General features: G+C 37.9%; 1 protein-coding gene across 15 annotated transcripts in view; it reads left to right on the forward strand.

The window, feature by feature from the left end:
• Positions 1–20,597, forward strand: part of SIPA1L1 (signal induced proliferation associated 1 like 1) — a 233,218-nt gene that overhangs the window by 128,309 nt on the left and 84,312 nt on the right. For all 15 annotated transcript variants that reach the window (XM_069784285.1, XM_069784270.1, XM_069784276.1 and 12 more), the window contains one exon: positions 17,958–19,778. In XM_069784285.1, coding sequence (XP_069640386.1) covers positions 18,281–19,778 — 1,498 coding nt within the window. In that variant the 5' untranslated portion in view covers positions 17,958–18,280. The remainder of the gene's footprint in view (positions 1–17,957; positions 19,779–20,597) is intronic.

Below are 20,597 nucleotides of genomic sequence, written 5' to 3' on the forward strand. Positions count from 1 at the left end.
GTGTATATATCTTAAGGGAGCTCTGACCACTTGTTTGAGGGCACATGTGAGGTAGGGGTAGGTGCGTTATTGTGGATATGAGTTGGGTTCTGCAGGTATCACTAGTGCTGCGGGTTAATGTACTGCAGCAGAAAGTGTATTAAAATGAAAACAGTGTCCAAACAATGGGAATAAATGAAACTTTTGAATTATTGTACTTGAAACATTCTTTTTTAGAGTTAATTTTATGCCTTCTACAAATTATGTAGTCAGATAGGATTGCCTTAATTTACTTTGGGTTTGTAATTTAGATGAAAACACAGTGCTAAGTAAGAACTGAAGAATTAAAATATTCTTCCATTCCTCAAAAAAATTTTTTTTTTTAATCTGTACTCAGAACATGAATAGTTTTCACAAAGATTTCAGATATAACCAGGCTCAATAAAACTTAATTCTTACAGGAGCAATAATCATCATATTCATTCTATAAAATGTAATGAACTGGAAAATTTTAACATCATGTAACTGAGGTTTACGTATATTCAAGGGGATGTTCTTCCATGATTCCCAGATGCTGTTAATATCTCAGTGATCATTTGCAGGAGAAGTGGAAGGAGATCCATTGTCTTTATTTTCACATGTATTGGCACTAATGCAGCATCCCAGTTTCTTTCCATGTGACTTTCATCCAGCTTACATTCTGCTTTTTTTCCTCTCACTGCACTTTCTTCCTTTGTTCACGTTCCACATATAGTTATGACTAAAATATTACCTCATGCCATACTTGGAACTGATGACTTTTCTCCTTGAAGTTAAGTAAAATAGAGTTAGTGGGGGCTGATGCAATGACTTTGTGAGAATGGGAAGTTATGATACCAATTCTAAAACAATGTGGTTTGAAAAATGGTAGTATCAGTCTGCTCCCAGTGCACTGTTCGCTCAGTTCATTTATAATAGGGTAACATCACAAACAGGTTTGGTTTTTTTTAGTCAGCTACGCAGTACTGTGGCATAGTAGCAGTGCACAGCTCTGTAACATCTCCCAGTGTATTCTTATTTTTCAATTTAAGATAGGTACTGTTGATGATGTAGGTAGGTATACAATGTACTTTTCACCTTGAAATCAAAGCTTTCCTTTTTCTTTTAGAAAGAAGGCTTTGTAGTAGCTTCACTATTAGCTGTGATAAATGGATGGATGGGATAAATAACATTAAGGAAAAAAGCTATTATGTTTCAGTCTTCCTCAGGCACATCCTTTTTGTTCTCTGTTTATTTTCTTATTATCCAGATCCTGTCAGACTCTTAAAATAATCTTGTACCTCTCCACTCTTCTGCTTTTGAGTTACATCTTTCTATTATCTCACGTGGCTTTGCCAAAAGGTTTGCTGTTTGGGAGCTGTGGGTGGAGGGTGCCACTCACACTAGCTAACGTTAGCCTAGTGAGTGTGGTTTTGTGGACTTCATCTATGATCAGTGAGGAGAGAGCCAAAGTCTCCTTTAGGGGGCAATTCAGAGAAGACCTGACTTAGATGCTTATGTTTTAGATTCAGTAGGGTAAAGACAAGATTTTCAGGGAAAGACCTTTTTGTTAGAGCAGTTGCTGTGATAGGAAAAGTCCTCAAACTAGCTTTTAAAACACCCTGCTAGACGTAGTCCTCTTACTGTGATTGCATACATTTGCAAATTGCCCAAACATGAAAATGCTTATTTTTTGTGATTTGACAGACAGTCTTGTGAATAGGTGACATCTGAGCAATGCATCTTAAATGAATATTTTGAAGTCAACTTAGTTCTGAAAGTAATTTAGCTTCCAGAAGCTGCATGGTCTATACCTCCCTAAACCTGCTGTTGGCATCCTTTCATAATATGCTCCTTACTTTGTTTCTTATTTTTCTTCCTTAGTTTATTGGCTGCTCTGACCTAATGACCCCTTTTTTAAGTCATTCCAGTAGAGTAGCACAATGATTTTAGGAGATAAATTTGCAAGACAGAAGTAATAGCCAAGTTTTTAATTCAAACTTACAGCCAATGTAAGTGTAACAGTCTTTAAGGGCTTTACTACTGCTTTTCACCTGAGATGGTAATATAAAGAGCATCTATTCCTTTATGCTAGTTTCTCATATTAATAAAACTTGATAGTTTGATAAATCTTAGGTAAGAACATAAAAATAGCTGTTCTGAATCAGACAACTGCTATGTCTCTTTGTATGGAAGAGAAAGGTGGGAGCGAGCAAATAGTTACACATCTTGTGGTATGTTTTCCTAGTTTCTAGAAGTTTGAGTGAAGAACTTCCTCAACTGCATGTTGAACTATTTGCACTTGAAGCTCTTGATGAGGTTTTTCTTACATGAATTTATCTGACAGCTTTTTCCTCTAAGCTTTGGCATCTATAAGTCACGGATATGAGATTCATAGTTGAATTATGCATACTTGTTGGTTTCTTTATAGAAATTGTCTGTTTCTAGGGTAACAGAACTGCTTGTAATATTTCAGCAGACACACCATGACTTCATAGCACGTAACTTCCCCTCCCCTTTCCTTTCAGAATTTCTAAGGTTCTTTTTGCATTTTGGTGCCTAGGAGCATTGAACTAAGGTTTTCAGAGATCTGTCTGCAGTATCTGCAAATGTTTTCTTAAGTCACAAAAAGTTGATTAGGACTTACGATTCCATATGTATAGTTAGGGAATGTCTTTCTCCTCTGTGTATTTATCAACACTGAAGAAGCAATAAAGTGATATGCAATTCAGCCATTATCAAGAGATACCTCTGCAACTCTTTGCATTCCAGTTGTTGTTGAATCTCTTCGCTGTTCAATCTTTTTTTACCAGCTCAAATAACTGTACATCAGCAGCAGACTGTGGTGTCTTACTGTCTTTTCCAGGTTATACACAACAGTGTTGACCTGCATATTCCCCAGTGTTGGTAACCTCTCTTCTCTGTGGAAGTGATCATGTGAAAGTCCTCTTTCCTTTATATCCTGTCCTTATTCATTTAGTTATTCATGAGGACTTCCCCTTTCATCTTCTAATAGTCCTTTTTTCTTTCACAGTCTTTTAGCAAGTTATCTTAGAGGATTTAGGAAATCAGTCACATATGAAACAGATGTGTCTCATACTGAATGATTCTTTGCAAGAATTGTAATAGATCTGCAAGGCCAGGACTTCTTTCCCCATTATATCGTTCCATTTTGATCTACTGATTTTGGTGAAATGAATTACTGTATTTCTTTTTCTTACGTTTAGTTTAATGATCACATAGGAGACTTGCAACAATTTTTGACCAGTCAAGAACATCCTGGGCAGTATAAATGTCTTGTGAGAAATCTTACTCTATGTTGTATTACGTTCTGAAGCGGTAATATTTTCAGTTGCTTTCTTGGTGAATCTTATCTTTGCAGTATAAAGGACTATGAACTATAAGTAAACAGTCAAATTGTCTCAGGACTATGAATTATTCTTAAAACTACTTGTCATTCCTGTTAGCCTATAAGAAAGGATGACTTGCAACTGTTAGCCTATGAACCAAATAAAATAGGGTTAGTTGCCCTGAGCAGTTGTTGCATCTTTAATAAAGATTAAAATGAATTGGAAACATCTTGTCTGGCTGTAAAAATTCTCTGGTGATATTTTTACAGCAACAGTTTACAAAGAACAGACACTTAATTATGTATGTGAAGAAGTCAAAAGACTCAAAAAATGTGTTTTGCTCCATTGCAGAATTTCTGCCTTCCAGTAATTGTATTTTTTTTGTTGTATTAAGAAGAAAAAGATTCAACTTTTCTCCCTCTTCTGAGGTAATGAACTACTCAAGAGTATCAGAAATTTCAAGCATTTAATTTCAGGGAGAGAGCACTTATTCATTCCTCACATTTTATATGTTTGAAATTTGCAACTAGAATGATTGCTCATCCTCAGTGGATCTTCTGGCAAGTGTGTATTAAAGTGCAGTTGAGCAGAAATTTATCTAAAAGCTTAACTTTGAGGAAAACAAATATTTTTCATTATAAAAATCATTGTTCTGAAGCACTAATGTGATCTTAGGTATCCGTGTTCACCAAGCAGTTTTAAAACTGTGGTTTTATTTTAAGCCATCTCTCACTACCCAGAAACCAGTTTTTTGGCTCACTGAATTTGGTAAATGATGACTGGATGGTTAGGATGAAGGATAAAGTAGAAAGAAGAAAAAAGTATCTGTAGAACTAGCCATCCAATGTTCTTAGGTGTAACAGCTTTTTGCTGCATGTGACCTACACATAAGTCAGCTTAGTTACACTGGCATCTTTGCGTAAAATCCTGGAGACTTAAACTTACAGAGGTATGGAAGAGGATTTCCTTCAGTGAAAAGAAAAAAAACAAACAAAAAACTTGTGGGTTGAGATAAGAACAGTTTAATAGAACAGAAAGGAAGAAACTAATTAGGATAACAACAATAATAAAATGACAATAATAATAATAGGATTGGAATATACAAAACAAGTGATGCACAGTGCAATTGTTTACCACTTGCCTACTGCTGCCCAGTTAGTTCCTGAGCAGCGATCCCTCCCAGGCCAACTCCCCCCAGTTTATATACTGGGCATGATGTCACATGGTCTGGAATACCCCTTTGGCCAGTTTGGGTCAGCTGCCCTGGCTGTGTCCCCTCCCAACTTCTTGTGCCCCTCCAGCCTTCTCGCTGGCTGGGCATGAGAAGCTGAAAAATCCCTGACTTAGTCTAAACACTACTTAGCAGCAGCTGAAAACATCAGTGTGTTATCAACATTCTTCTCATACTGAACCCAAACCATAACACTATACCAGCTACTAGGAAGACAGTTAACTCGTGCTGGTTTTGACCAGGATAATCTGGTTTCCCCATCTGCTTGGGTTAATCCTCTGTTGGAAATCTCCCTTCCGCAGGGCTGTGGAAGTTCAGAAATTGCCCCCACTGGCAGCGAAGGGCCTTTGTTCGGTCTCGTCTCGTGAGAGACACCTTTCCTGTATCTCCTTAGCTTCAAAGGCTGTGGCTTGACACCCTGTGGCTTACTAGTGAAATAATGGTAACATGACAGAGTTCTTAAAAGTATGTCAAATGTGAAGTTTAGAAGTCTGCTGGTGTCGTCGCTGTCTCTGTACACTCACAAAGCACCGATGTAAGTGTGACATTATTACGTTTGCCTGTGTTCAAACCCCCTATTTTGAGGGTGGGTTTTGTCAAAATAGACCCTACACTGCTGCTATCCCAACCAAGGGGAAATTGTGCTTTATGATGAAGACTTAGCAGTGCTAACATCACACTGGTTACTGAATCAGCTACTGAAATTGTCATAAAAGACAAGCATTTTTCTTAAAGGTTGTCCCCAGAAAAATACTGTGTTCCAGTGCAGAAAGATGAGTTGCTTTCAACAGTGATGGTATCACTGAGGAAAGGTTCCCTAATGGAAGGAGATATAAAATCATTTAGTCTTTACAGGGTGAAATCAAGACCTAATTTATCATGAAATGTAACAAGCAGATTGTGGAGCACAGGTGTGATTCCTTTCTGATCAGAAATCCTACCAAGAAATTATTTGCGTTGCTTCACAATTGCTGACATTTTCAAGTAGTTTTCAGATACTGATGTGCCAAACAGGTAGTATGTTATATTGATAACATTCCCATTTCAAAGTAATAGAAGAGTATATAAAAAACGAAAAAAGAAAGTGTGCGTGCTTAAGAAAATGCAGCCCTGCGAATTGAAGAAGGCACATTTGGCTTCAAAGTACTGTTTGTGTTGCTAAAAACTGAGAAATCCTAGCAGGGCCTTCAGCTTGTGAACAGGAGATGTGGCTCCAGCTGGTGCGGTGGGAATCATGTCAGGTCTGTGAGTGGGGAGGGAAGGTGCGTTAACCTTCACAGTCTGCTTGCTGAAGACGCTCTGCAAGGACCTGCGTGTTGCAGTGGCAAGCGGAGCTGAGGACTCTGCAGGTGTCACCGTACTCGGCATAGGGACGAGCCGCAGCCTTTATACTGATGGATGGGTTAAACCGATTCCCGCGGTTTGAAGTTGGCTGTTAAGGCTTTTACAAAGCTGTGCATGGCTGGGGAAAGTCACCCCCCCCCCCCCCCCACCATGTGCACGCCTCTAGGGTGAAAACTGGTGCAAAAATGTATTTCTGTTTTTCGGAAAGGGTTAAGAAACATTCTTGCTGAACTGTTATCAACGTGATTTTATATAATGAACCATAATCAGGAATAGTATGCAAGGCTGATTAAGGCTGTTGATGCAGTGAAACAGGAATACACCCACACATGTACTTTCTGTAGGTAATTTGCTTTTGAAGGGTTAGTATTGGAATCTAAATTATTGCAAATCTATTTTCATTTTATAAAATGTTTTGCATGCATGTAAACGGGGAACAGATGTAGATATTTCCCTTTACTGACCATGGCCGGGGGGAAAAAAAAAAATCGCATAAGGAGAAAAGGTTTTTGCATCGTACTTCCTTAGTTTTTAATGCAAAACCCTCAAGTAGACATGCTGGACTATGTTTGAGATTCAGTTAGAAAGAGGTAGCTTTATTTTTTTTGTTTCTACCAGATATTGTAGCTCAACTTACAGAAAACACAATAAATTTTCTAAAGAATGAATTTACTGGTCTTGGGCTGGAAGGGCAGTTGGCAGAAGACATCTATAGTGTTGTGAAACCTGAGGTGTACCTGCATGGAGAGGTGGACAGGCTGGACACACACAAGTTTACTTACGCTTTGAGATAACTAGCAACATCCAACCATCCACCTAAATTTGTGCCTTATGTTTAAAGATGTCTGGATGAAGTGCCAGTACTGCTGGCATATGTGTGCTTGTAATAGACTGATTCTTATTTAAATTGCAAAGTGTGTTTTTTAGGTGTCAGTGCCACCTTGCTTGCTCTTTTCAGTTTGTATCCTGCTTTGCCAGCTTGACTGTCTGGATTCGTGACCAGAATTGCTTATGTTGCTTCTTCCTGGTATTCCAGTTTGGTGTAGGTTGCTTTATGCAATGGGTTGTGCAGAGATTTTCACAATCGCTCCTTAAGAGTTGATGTATATGGCCAGCTAGGTATTATTTTCCCTTTGTAGTTGCTGGAGATAGCTGTGTGCCTTCAGTGGGTCGCTTGTATAGCTATCTTTAAAACTTAAGTACTGCCTATTTGGATGTTTTCAATTGCTTTTATTATATAGTAGATGTTAGAACTATAGAACACAATGTACCTATGCCATCAAACCAAAAGATGTCATCTACCTGTCGGTCACTGCTAAGATATCTACATGAGAGAGGATTTCTAAATAATGAAAAAACCTTTCTCAGGCGTGTACAGAGTTGTTCTTCTGTTTAAGTCTTCTGAAATCCAACCTGAACACCCACTCATAGTGCAGAGCTCACAAGAAATGAATCAACCAAAATATTTATATCTAACTTTATTATTTTCAAAACCATAAATGTTGCAATCCTGCAGTGTGCAGATTTCTGCTGAGTAACTGCGTATTTTGGCAGGTAATTTTTTTCTTCTTTCCACATTGTTTTATTCATTCTTATTAGAACTTGAAACATTTTAAATGTAAAATAGTAATTTATGTACAACCAGTCTGGCTTTTGTCTTGTGTTCTTGTGTACATTCCCATATGTAAAAGGAGAGTACCATTGGAATATTCATTCATTTAGCAAAGTACAAGGCTTGTGTAGTTGTACTTTGTTCTCTGCTAGGTTTTGAGAGCTGTTTACTGGTTTATCCATCAGTCTTCTGCATTTCACATTGAAAGCTTCAGACATCTCTCTCAGTTTTTAAGGTGATACCGTTAACAGATGCAACACACTCATCTTTATTGCCAGATGCTTAGTGCTCAGAAATTCATTTCAGTTGCTTACAGATCCCATCCATATTTTTCTGATAGATTTTCATACCCCCCCAAATTGGTGAATGCTTGCTTAAAACAGTGTTTGTTTTAGTCTTAATTTTAAAAGGATGTTGGAAGTATCTACAGGAAAATTAACAAGAAAAGCTATATAGAGTCCTACGTAGAGGCTGAGCTGTTTATTCCTTTATAGCCATAAAGATGGTATTTTTGAAAATAAATGTATAATACGTGTGGTTGTCAAAAGGACAAAAAACCTCTTTATATGTGTTTTCTTAAAAATAGCAAAGTGAATTATCTCCAGGGATCTCTGATGTCGTGCCTGCTTGTGTTATATAAGAAGCCTAAAAGCTTGTTTTTTTCTTGTGGATTTATGGTGCCTCATAAGTTTAGGTATACACAGCACGTGTGTCAAATGGCAACGTGACATGGTTTTCTTTTTTTTGGTCTGTGGGATGATCCCCATGCTTAGCTCTGAATGAAACCAAACACAGTAAAAAATGTATTCATTGTACAAAGTTCGCAACCTTTTTAGTTTAGGAATATCCATTATATCAGAGGACTGAGAGGGGTTGCCATAAGCACTGCTGAAAGAACAGGTAGTGACTTAATGAATCGGTTGCCATGCCTTCTAAGTGAACAATTTAATCATCTGAAGAAAAATGTTATTTCATCTGGTTATAGTTTTTACTTGCATGTATGCATAAAGTAGGCTTCAGACAACACTAAACATTGTTCCAGAAAGAAGATTGGGCCCCATGTTTAGTTTCCCCCTTTGGGGTGGAATACATTGGAGAAATTCAGCATACAGTAATCCATCAACTGGTCTAGATGTTTCTTAGTGGTAGTGATTTAGAGTCCTTTGCAAATTAATCCATAACTAATTTTGAAGCCTGTTTCAGTGTTCCACTGAAAGGGCACCAGAGTCAGGCTTGTAAATGGCATTGCATGTTTGTGAGTTAAATGATCACAGGCAAAGTATGAAGCTGATGGTCTAAGAGAAAAATGAAAAGACTGGAGAAGGTGAAGAGCTGCTGGAAACTATTCTTGCTTTCATATAAAATCCGTTGCTTACTAATTTTTTGGTTTTATGTTCTAAGATCAGTATCTAAATAAGAACACAGTTAAAACTTTTCTTATTTTTTCTTTAAACCCTTTCTTTTAACCTACTTTTATTATTAAGGGGAGTTTATTTCTTTGGGTTTTTTTATTCTACACTTTCAAATAAAGTTCTTTACACTGATACACCAGTATTCTTTTGAGGGCTTATAAGTATAGTAATACAAAACTTGTCATTTAAAAAAAGTAAATTGGCATATTGTTGAAAAGAATATTACTGAGTTTTCAGGGGTTTTTTTCCCCAAAGGATTTATAATGGAAGGCTGTGGATGGTTCAGCTGAGTGCATTTCAATTTGAATGTTCCGGTTGTCCACAATCATTTAAAAAAAAATAAAAATTCCAAAGTATTGTCCAAGTTTTTGCTTGCAAGTCTGTATCTTCCTTTAAGGTTTTTAATTGGCTTCCTTTCTTGGTGTTGCACACTTGACTGAATGTGGCAGTCGCTTGAAACAGAAGCCGCTGTACTTCTTGCAAGGATTATTTGAGGATTACATGCTTCCTTAACTGTTCAAATATGTGAACTGTTAAAAGGATCTCTCTCTCTCAATCTCTGTAGCCCTTGTATGACTTTATAGTCTGGACTATGATTTTTCAGTGTTGTTATTTTTATGCTGTCTTTACATGACCAAAGTTTGAATAATCTGAATACCTAATACATTTCTGCTGTGGAGCCTATCGCAGGTTATTAGGTTCTGTAATTCAAAATTTCCCATAGAAACATACAATGAAAATTCAGTGGTGTTAGGTTTATATTTGTTTGTTTTTCTTCGTATAACAGTAGTGAATGCAGATTCATTAAGCATGTAAACTATTAGTAGTTGTGGGAACTATTGTTTAAATGACATGAGGATTCATTATGTTTGCTTATGTTATATTTATGTACTTCTGTCTAGACTATTCTCAGACTTGCTTTTGAGAGATGGCATTAACATCTTGTGTGTAAATACATGTAGATATATGTATACAAAAATATACATGGTATATATACCTACACACAAAAGCAAAACATCTTTTTTAGGGGAAAATACTTTGTGTGTGCTATAAAAGAGTACAATTTAGATAGACCAATGGGCATTTTTTTAATAGGTTATATGGGGGGGGACACCACATTTTTTTAGCTGTGTGCTTTCAAAATACTGTATTTCAGTGATAGCTTGAACTTGTTTTTCACTTTACAAACACAGTGCTGCATTTTATCTGTGTAACTTCCAGTTGCTTTCTGTTAGTTTTTCTAATATACAGGAACTGTAATAGACTCGAGTAATGACCTACTTTGTATTTTCAGGTCAGTAGATAAGGAAGCAAATTCAGTGAACACCTATTATTTGGAAGCTTGAAAAAATGATCTTTTGCTTGATGAGATGCTCAGCTGTCTTTGGAGTGGGTTTTGTTGAGGGAGCAAACTGAGGTTTGCAATTCAAATCTGATGTCATTTGTTGTATTCCATTGGGGGCCGTGGCCAAGCAGGCTGCATGGCAGAAGGAAGGGTCGCTGGGCTGAGAAGGAAGGATTGTGGAGGGTGATAGCTGAGCGTGTCAGCAGCTGGGCTTACACTGAAAAGTCAGTGTGTGTCTGGCTGCTGAGGAGGCCTGGGGCACAGGTGATGGAGTGATGGTGATGCGGGAGTCAGGAACACCTTGTGTGGGCATCTAGTAATAATCTCTCTGCTCCTCGTTCTCCTCTCCAGCACTGCAGCAGTACCTTTAAAGCAGGAGCAATAGTTGCAGGGGCATGTTCAGGAATGTGAATATGAAATACTCTCTAGATGGTTAATATGGGGGTTGTTGGAAATAAAGGCTATTAATTTTAGGTAAAATTTAACTTTCACTTCTGAAAAGCTGCTTTTGTTTCTCCCTTAAACACATGACTGTGTGATCAATCAGCCTATGCAGAAATGGTGCTCTGTGGAGGTCTGGGAGCTGGATGACTTTCACGAAGACAGCAGAACAACTCTTTGCAATTCTTTTGCCAAATCATGAGTTTAGGGAGAAGCAACTGTAGTGGTAGAGCAAAGGAATAAAACAGCGTTGGGAAAAATATCTTAAACACTAGCAAAATGATGGGTTTGTATTTTTTTAATAATCCTATTATCAAATTAGTGAGACGGTCTAACACCTGTCATAAAAAAATAAGCTTTTGAGTTGCACTCCAGACTACTTAGAAGCAACTGGAAGTTTAGAGGTAGTAGGTTAAACAGTCTCTTTTCCCCTCATCCAAACTGAGGTCTCTCACTCAGCTCTGATATTTGTGGGATGTCATGAGACATGTGGTGATGACTGCCAGCATCAGCATGCCAAGTGTGGCCAGCAGGAGCGTAGCCAGCAGAGCAGCACAGAGACCACAGGCTGAGCTCCGTCTTTGTATTGGTACCAAAGCTATGCTGGAAACAAACTTGTGGCCGGGCTGGAGGAGGAGGGCAGTGTACGAGCCTTTCTGCTATGGAAGTATGAGAAAGGATGCAAACCTCAGGAAAGTGCGTCCATGGTGCTTACTGTAATGCACGGCAATTACGCTGAACTGTACTCGTACCAGCAAGTATCAGCCCATTTCCTTTGGGGTTTGTTTCTTGGTCTGGGTTTTTTTGTGTTTGATGTTGGTTTGTGACTATTCATAGGTCAGAGTCTTGCAGTATGAGAAATTAGTCATTGATTAACTCGGGCACTTTGCAGATGAGTAACTTTTACCAGAGTCCACACACCAGAGAGAGCAGTCTGTTTCTGGAACCATTACCCAGGGATGCAATATATCAACAGCTAGAAACTGAAAAAGAAACACAGAAGAGAAACCTTTTTTTTTTTTTTAAAGGGGTGGGGGGACGTAAGTGGAACTCTCTTTTGTAGTTGCTAAAAATTTTCTTTCTTGAGAGATGGTATCTGTGAACTAGAATATTTTGCTCTCATGTTTTGGCACTGGTTTGGAGTTGCTTCCTAGAGAGCAAGCGCTGCTATCAAAAATAAACTATTGCTTTTAACAATCTCATTCCAGGAATAGAATACAGTATAGCATACAGTAAGACTTGTCAGCATCTTTTTTTCAGATCCTGTAAGTTAGCTTCCAGGAAGGGGATTCTGCATTTTATTAACCAAATGAGTGACACTCGTACCAAAACAGAACATGAGTGTTGAAGTGGGAATGACCACGTGCAGTGCCTTTTCTCTCTCTCTCTCCCTCTCTGTCTCAGTTAAAAGGAATTTTAAAGGGTTTGCTTCAGCAACAGCTACTTGTACACTTGAGTATTGTGATATCCTTCTCTTGATTAGTGGTTACAAAATCGATGTGAAAACAGAGGACACAATTCTGGCCTGAGATATTGTAGTGTTTACATGGAGAATAATGAGTGGAAGTTCATAATGGAACAAAATGTGCTGAAATGCGTAGGTAGGGGATTACTGTCCCGTGTTCCTGTTATCTGTCTCAATTTGGTAGCTTTTATTATGCTTCATTTACCATCCTGTTACGTCATGGACATTTTACCACTGACTGCAAGGGCGTATGACTATTGAGTGTGACTTCATGGTCTTCTGCACAGGGAGGCCAGCTGGTTCATTGTGCTCCAAGATGACTGATGCTTTACGACCGTGGTTAGCAGGGCTCGAAACCTGAGGGAGCAAATTCTGCCAAGCACCACACCGCATGAGCTCAACCTCTCCACCCTCCTCTAGTGACCCTCCAGTTGTTTCACCATATTGCAGAGCAAACTTGTGTTTGCCTGTAGAAAGGCATACTGCAAGAGTACAGAAACTGATGGTAGTAATTCACATTAATTACTGTTGCATCTTAAAATCAATGTAACCTTGCCTAAGTTCATATAATTTAGTGTGAGCTACTTCAACAGAGAATGAAGTTAAGAATAAAGCTCTGTTAAATGTCAGCAGATCAGTGCAGGTGATAGTTGTGCCATCTGTTGCCATATACACTCAATTTCCTTAGAGCAAAGGTTTTCTTCTGAGAGTTAAGGATCAAGGAAGCATTCCAAAAAAAGGCAAAAATGCAGACTAACTGATGTGTAGATCAGTGGCAAATTTTGTAGACAACATAAACTGGGGAGGTGGGGAGAGAAGAAAGAAAGGTTAGGGGAATCTATCTTTCATCCTATGCAGAGCTGACAATTGTTGCAAATTCAGTTAACACAAAACCGGCAATTCCTCTAAGTGTAACAAAAATAAAACTGATAAGCTAGTAAAATACCAAATACTATTCTTCAAAAAGCCTTTCAGTTGATAAAAACTTCATTTGAAAGATGAACCTTCTAACTTTCCTTCAATTATAAAGATGAAAGTAATCCTGTGAAGAAAAGGATAAAGTTAACAATAGGTAACCACATAAAGCAAAGTATTTCTAAAGACTAAATTGAATTTTTCTCCTCTGGGGAATTAATTTTATGAAATCAGACATCAATTTGTACATATAATAACTTAATTGGCTGATAAATGAATATTCCCCCCCCCCCGGGATTTGATCTTTGTTGTAATTCAGGTAAGAATTTGTGACACAAATAGATAAGCTTCCATATATAAAATATTTTTTGTTGTTCTCATTTATTTTTCTGGTTTCAGAGGAGCTGCTAGTTTTCAGGTTTTATGGCGATGCCAGTTATTTTCCCAGTAAAAGTTAACAAGGGTTACTGCTAGTAACGTGTGTGTTGCATTGCATTTCCTAAGCTGGCTAAATTTCAGTAGACCATGTGGAATAGAGATGATTTCATTTACATTTTTAAAAACTGCTTGCTGTAAAATGTTAATTCTAAGCTCTTATCCTACAGTTCTCAGCATTTTAAAGTATCCCTGGTAACATGGTTCATTTACTATCCTCTATTATATTTTATTGTTTGGCGTGGGGTGGGGGAGTGGTATGGAGACTTGGCAAAAGTGAGACTTTTCTAGAATTTGAAAACCGATTCCCTCACTCCCAAATTTTTAATTATAAAATGCCACTTTTTAATGAGGGCTGATGGTGAAGTATGAAGTCTTTCCTCTGGAACATTATGAATCATAAATAATTTGGTGCCCCCAAATCTATCACTGTCAGCATCATAGTATTAAGATCATTGGCATCTGTGATCCTGCAGTCTGAAGTCTCAGCATGTTCCCAGCAGATAACGGAGTAATTATTAAATCTCTTCAGTAAGACTCGGTTGTGGGTAAAGTCACTACTTTGTAAGGGAAAAGAGCATGATCCCACATAAAGGTAAATCTAGGAAAAACTGTAATAGAAGGTCTCCAAATTGATGCGTCAGTCTTGATCTCCTTTTTCCCATTCATCTGAACAAGTAGATGTTGTCTTATCTTGTTTGGCTACCTGAATCCAAGACAGAAACTGATTAGTGTGCTGTAGTTGAGGATTTTTTACTATCCTGAGCTGATTTGAGCGAGACATTTCTTCTCAATCAACTGCTTCTGTTTGCTGCTTTGTAATCCAAAGGCCTCTGGACGAAGTCTTGACTGGTAGGTCTTCATTTTCCTGGTGGCTAACTTCAGTCACAAGGAATAAGAAACTAAGAGTTACCTGCCTTTTAAGAATGACGTAGAACTGCAAAACTATCTTGGGATTCATCTACAAGGACCTTTTAAGTTTGATCAGAATGGTCCTTTGTCCTACAGGTGGAACCCCAGTTTGGGAGGAGGGAGCAAAGTGATCAAAGAGGTATGAATAGAAAGGGAAAGAATGAAAACAGGTTAGTTTGTAGCTCATTTTGAGTTGAGAATAGACACAAGGACCTCTGGTGCTGGTAAAAAGCAACGAATAAACTTTGTCGTAAGGATTCGAGACCCATTTTGAACAGATCCTTGGACTGCTTTTCTAGTTACTGCATGCAATCTGATAAGCAGATCATTGGTTTTCCAAGCTTGTTCTCTTAACAGGTTTTTAATTGGTACAATCAGTACTAAATTTTCATGTACCTTTTTTTATAGCTTTTGCATAATTTTTCATTTACAGCTTTTTATACGTAGCTCTTCATCTGAGTATTTTGTTGGCCTCCTCAGTAAGTTCAGATGAATTGGAGAAGCACAGTTTTTCTTGGTTATGCTAGTTTGTCCTCACCATATTCTGTTCATGTAGCAATTCTGCTACTTAAATATTTAACTTCCTGCAGGTTTTCCAGTTCATAATATCATCTGACTATTGGTAACTGATGGTCATTTAAATCAAGTGTAATTCACCCTATCTTTGATTCCTTCATGTCTTGCAGGTAATGAATACGAGAAGAAGTACAGATTGTCATTATTGTTCCTTTTCCATTAAATCTGATGACCAGTGTACCCAGGACCTACGCATTAGCAGTTTTTAATGTTATCAAATGTAATGTTTTTACTTTATTGAAGCTAATCAAACCTTTTAGATCAGACTATTAGGTCTCAAATTAGACACCAGGACAGGAAGGTCTAGGGAAGCAACCACAGACAGGTAGTTACTGTGTCCAGAAAATCTGACTGAAGTGATTTAATTCATATAAAGATAGACACAGGCAAGGGAGGAGTTCAGTTCTTCAGACTATGATATTAACTATTACCTTAATCATTAATTGCCTGTATTCCAGCTGCTACAGCAGATGAAGTAGGACAGTTGCAAAAACCTGCAGAGCATGAAACAGCTGGTCCCCAGGGTGAGACATCCTTAATGCTGAGTCAGGAACAGAGAAAGTATTTTCTTTGGAAAATGTACTGTGTGGTCATGTAACTAATGACTGTACTACACATACAACAGGTCAAGAATAAGTTCCACGTACCACTTAGTTATATTTTTTTCATACATGATTTTATACAGAGAGAGAGAGACATACACACACACATCTCCTTAATTATTTAGGATTGTTGTCCTACATTTTTAAAGGGGAAAAAAAAAATAATCTGGGGGGTGGGGGGAACTGGTAGCATTTGGGATGCTTATATGGTTAGCACCAGGCTTGTCAATTTTTAGAGCTGCTGCATGAACTTGTGCCCTTAAGTTAATGAGAAACTTGTATTAGTAGGTTATCTGTTGCTGTAAGGACCAGCACTTGAGGGGGAGGAGATGTATACTTTGCTTTCAGAGATATTGATGGTGGAAGGGGAACGGTGAGGGACAAGAGGTCTTGGGTTTCATTGCAGGCTATGAAGAGGAGCGTACGGTAGTGGACACACTTCTGCCTGTTTTGTGTTCCACCCTCATCTTGACTCTTCCTTCACTATCCCTTTTAGCCTGTCTTCCTCCTGCCTTAAATCCTTACCAGTTTTCATATGATTTTTCTTTCCATTCTGCCTATAAAAAGCAAGCCTGTATAGCTCTTTAGAAAGGGCTATGCAGTGTTCCCATTTCACAGAGCTTATTGCATAAATGATATTTCCTATGGCACTGTTGAAAAGCATAGACAGAACATTAGGTTATGTGATGGTGCACAGTGTTTGCGTTTTTCCTTCCATGATCTGATTTGTGCACAAAGTTGTTTCACCAGCTTCATCACTTCTTAGACTGGAGAGTGTTTGAAATTTGTAAAAAGTTGCAGCTGAAAATTCAGTAGTTTTACAACAGCTGCATGGATAGACTGCCTTTCTAAAGTTATTCTAATTATATAGGTAGAAAAAACCTGTTATTTCATCAGTATCATTGTAGCAGAATTACAAGGAAAGTAACTGTAAATGTAAATGGCTGTGCAAATATAATAATACTCTAGATCACTTGCACTCTTCTTGTTATGTGTGATGCAGTCAGCTTGCATTTTAGGTATTCCTTATGTGTTCAGCTTTATATAAATAGCAGCTATTTCAAAGAGGTGTTGTCTATGGCAAGTGAAGTTAAAACATGCTGCATTTGGAGGCAGAAAGTGCCCTGGCCAGATATTTAATTGGTGTGGAGCAAAGTACTCCATAGTTTTGAGAAGAGACTGCAGAAAGTACTAGTTTCCCTGGAAGCATCAGAAAGCCTTGATTCGTAGACAATACTGTATTGTCAACATGGTGCTGGTTCAGCAGCATCTCTCTGCACACATTTGGCAAATATTTAAAGGCCACGTTTTGTGTAATTGTTTTAGCCTTTGAAAATTATTAACCCCTTTGTTAAAGGATGCACACAGCAGTGCAAGATTTTATCTTGACAATCTCATGTTTGTCTTCTACTAGCAAGGATGTATTAATGGATTATTTTTTTTAGCTCCTCAAAGGGTAGTATACTAAATGCTTTGTAATCACTTCGGTACTGATGAGGTATGGGAAAGCATTTAATTTGCATGGCTTTGTAAAGCTGAATTATACAGGAGCTGTGGCAGACAATATTTTGTTAGACAGGGAAATCAATGGTACTTTTCATATCAAGTTATTTAAAAGTATGTGTTTCTGTTTAGCTTTAGTCTTTTTATACGTTGTGAAATCTGGGCAGAGGTTAATACATGCTTTCTGGATCCAGCTAATCTGCAAATAAGGCTGTGCAAAACACAATAAATGTTATTGACAGCCATTCTATTATCGTTTTGTAATCTTTTTGCAATTAACTTCCTTCCTTTTTTTTTCTTAGCATATCATAGTTATTTACATTAATGGAAAAGTTGAATAGGTATTGTTAATACCTAATTGCAACCAAGGATGTATGACTTGTAAATGGTAAATTCTTTAAAGCATTTATAAATAAAATTTGGAGTACTCATCTGGCTCCTCTATAGTCTCTACAGGAAATGTATGCTATATGTGTCCTTCAGCTGAGGAAATTAGCTCCCTACTTGTGCTTTGTAAGGCTGTCCGCTAACATCGCTAAAAAGTATTACTTATCAGTCCATAAGGAAAAAATTGTATTTAGATGTGGAATCCAAATGTAAAAGTGTTTTTTGAGAAAGCAAACCAACAATATCTAGAAAACTCTTCATCACTGCATAACACAACAAAACTCTGCATTTTTGAGATAATCAATGGGATTTAAAAGTGTGTTTGTTAGAAATATTAATTCTGTGTAATAATTACTTTAATAGTTTCAGTTATGAAAAAAGTTATAAATGAAATGATTAATGCTTTTATCTCCCCTTTTCTCTGTTCTAGGCTTAAAAGAAGTATAAGTGATTGGATTACAACTCTGACATTTTGGAGCACAAGTGATGTTAAAACAATTTGAATGTAATAGAGCATGGCTACTTCTTAAAATGCAGAAGTTAAAGGAAGTTATTGCTTATCAAAACCTACTGAATATCTGAATTCTCTAGACATCCTGCATTTAACTGTGTCCTTAAATGTCAATGATTAAGATCTCATGCAACCATTGTATATTTTGGAGACTATTCTCCAAAAGAGAACTGTGCATTTAAAAAGCAGAAATGACTGTTTTCTCTCTTGGAACTTACTAAGGTTGAACATACTGAAGGATCATGACCAGCTTGAAGCGGTCCCAGACCGAAAGGGCCGTTGCCACTGGGGTATCAGTTGGAACAGATGGCACCTCAAAAGTCCACTCGGATGACTTCTATATGAGGCGCTTTAGGTCACAGAATGGCAGCTTAGGATCTGCAGTCATGGCGCCAGTTGGACCTCCTCGCAATGAAAGTTCCCATCATGTTACCTCTACGCCTGGCGTCCCTAAAATGGGGGTCAGGGCAAGGATTGCTGATTGGCCCCCAAGGAAGGAGAACATCAAGGAAACAAGCAGATCTAGTCAAGATATTGAAACATCAAGTTGCCTTGACAGCATGTCTTCTAAAAGCAGTCCTGGGAGTCAGGGAAGCTCTGTTAACCTGAATGCTAGTGATTCTGTCATGTTAAAGAGCATCCAGAGCACACTTAAAAACAAGACCAGACAATCTGAGAATCTAGACTCCAGGTTTCTTACACCTGATGGCTATCCCAGTTCCCCAAGGAAAGCTCTTCGCAGAATAAGACAGCGCAGCAACAGCGACATTACCATAAGTGAGCTTGATGTGGATAGTTTTGATGAATGTATTTCACCCACTTTTAAATCTGGACCATCTCTGCACAGGGAGTATGGCAGCACATCTTCCATAGATAAGCAGGGAACTTCAGGGGAAAGTTTTTTTGACTTACTGAAGGGCTATAAAGATGAAAAGTCTGATCAGAGAAGCCCAGCCACAACTAAGCTCAGTGAACTCCTGATTGCCAGTGGAAGCAAGGGTTCAGGATTCTCTCTAGATGTGATAGATGGACCTATTAGTCAAAGGGAAAACCTGAGACTCTTTAAGGAAAGGGAGAAGCCACTCAAGAGACGCTCAAAATCAGAGACAGGAGATTCATCCATTTTTCGTAAGCTGCGCAATGCCAAAGGTGAAGGGGAGCTTGGGAAGTCTTCAGATCTTGAAGATAACAGGTCAGAAGATAGCATCAAGCCTTGGACTTGTCCAAAGTGTTTTGCTCATTATGATGTACAGAGTATTTTATTTGATTTAAATGAAGCGGCAATCAACAGGCATAATGTTATTAAAAGAAGGAACACAACCACAGGTGCATCTGCTGCTGCTGTAGCATCACTTGTCTCTGGACCCTTGTCCCATTCTGCAAGTTTCAATTCTCCAATGGGCAGCACTGAAGACCTGAATTCAAAAGGAAGTCTCAATATGGACCAGGGGGATGATAAAAGCAATGAACTTGTGATGAGTTGTCCTTATTTTCGTAATGAGATTGGTGGGGAAGGGGAGAGGAAGATCAGCCTTTCCAAATCTAATTCAGGTTCCTTCAGTGGATGTGAAAGTGCCTCGTTTGAGTCGACTCTGAGTTCTCATTGCACGAATGCTGGAGTAGCAGTTCTGGAAGTTCCCAAGGAGAATCTTATTTTACATCTAGACAGAGTAAAAAGATACATCGTTGAACACGTAGACCTTGGTGCATATTATTATCGAAAATTCTTCTATCAAAAAGGTAGGTAAATTTTATTTCTCCTTGTGTTTTATTGATGATTTTTTTCTTACTGACATAAAAAAATCAAGCTGATATATAATAGTATTTGCAAGATTTTTTATTTTTTTTAATCAGCAGTGCTTAAACATGGTATATTTTACCAATCAGTACATGCTATGTCTAATAGAGTCCTTCACAGTGCTGGAGTAAAAAAGTTGATGATTTTTAGTACTGATACACATAACAGTTAGAAATGGCTATGAATTATAAATGTCTTGAAACACAGCTTTGGTATCCATGGGAGTGGGCAGGGGTTGGCACTTGAAAGATTAAAAAGGAAAGTAAAATCCTAAAATATGAGAACTTTCTTCCTTCCAAGTCAAGACTTGATGTACTGAGGATTTAATGGAATGTGCAGCTTGGAAAGTTAGCATTTACAATAATCTTTGGACATTTTAATATCTTAATTATCCATTTCAAAATGGGGGGGTCTGTTTATTTTAAGTCAATGATACCATATAAATAAAAATTAAAATTTTACTCACTATTTTCATTATAGCCATCACTCTAGAAAGAAAATTCTTATTTGTCAGATTTTGCAGAAGGAAACTATCACTGTACATACATAACTAGATATACACATACATATGGGTTGCAGTGACAACAACCTGTCTGAAAAAACAGAGTACAATTCTGTATCACATGGCTCTTTAAACCAAGGACTGTAATTTCCATCAATGCTTTTGACCTATAGAAACAAGCAAAACTCAAACATTACCCAGATACCCCCCTCACCAAAATGATGCTGGCACCATGAGATGCAGATCTCACTGTCTTTTC

Source organism: Haliaeetus albicilla, chromosome 5 (genome assembly GCF_947461875.1).
Source record: "Haliaeetus albicilla chromosome 5, bHalAlb1.1, whole genome shotgun sequence".
Taxonomy (NCBI): domain Eukaryota; kingdom Metazoa; phylum Chordata; class Aves; order Accipitriformes; family Accipitridae; genus Haliaeetus; species Haliaeetus albicilla.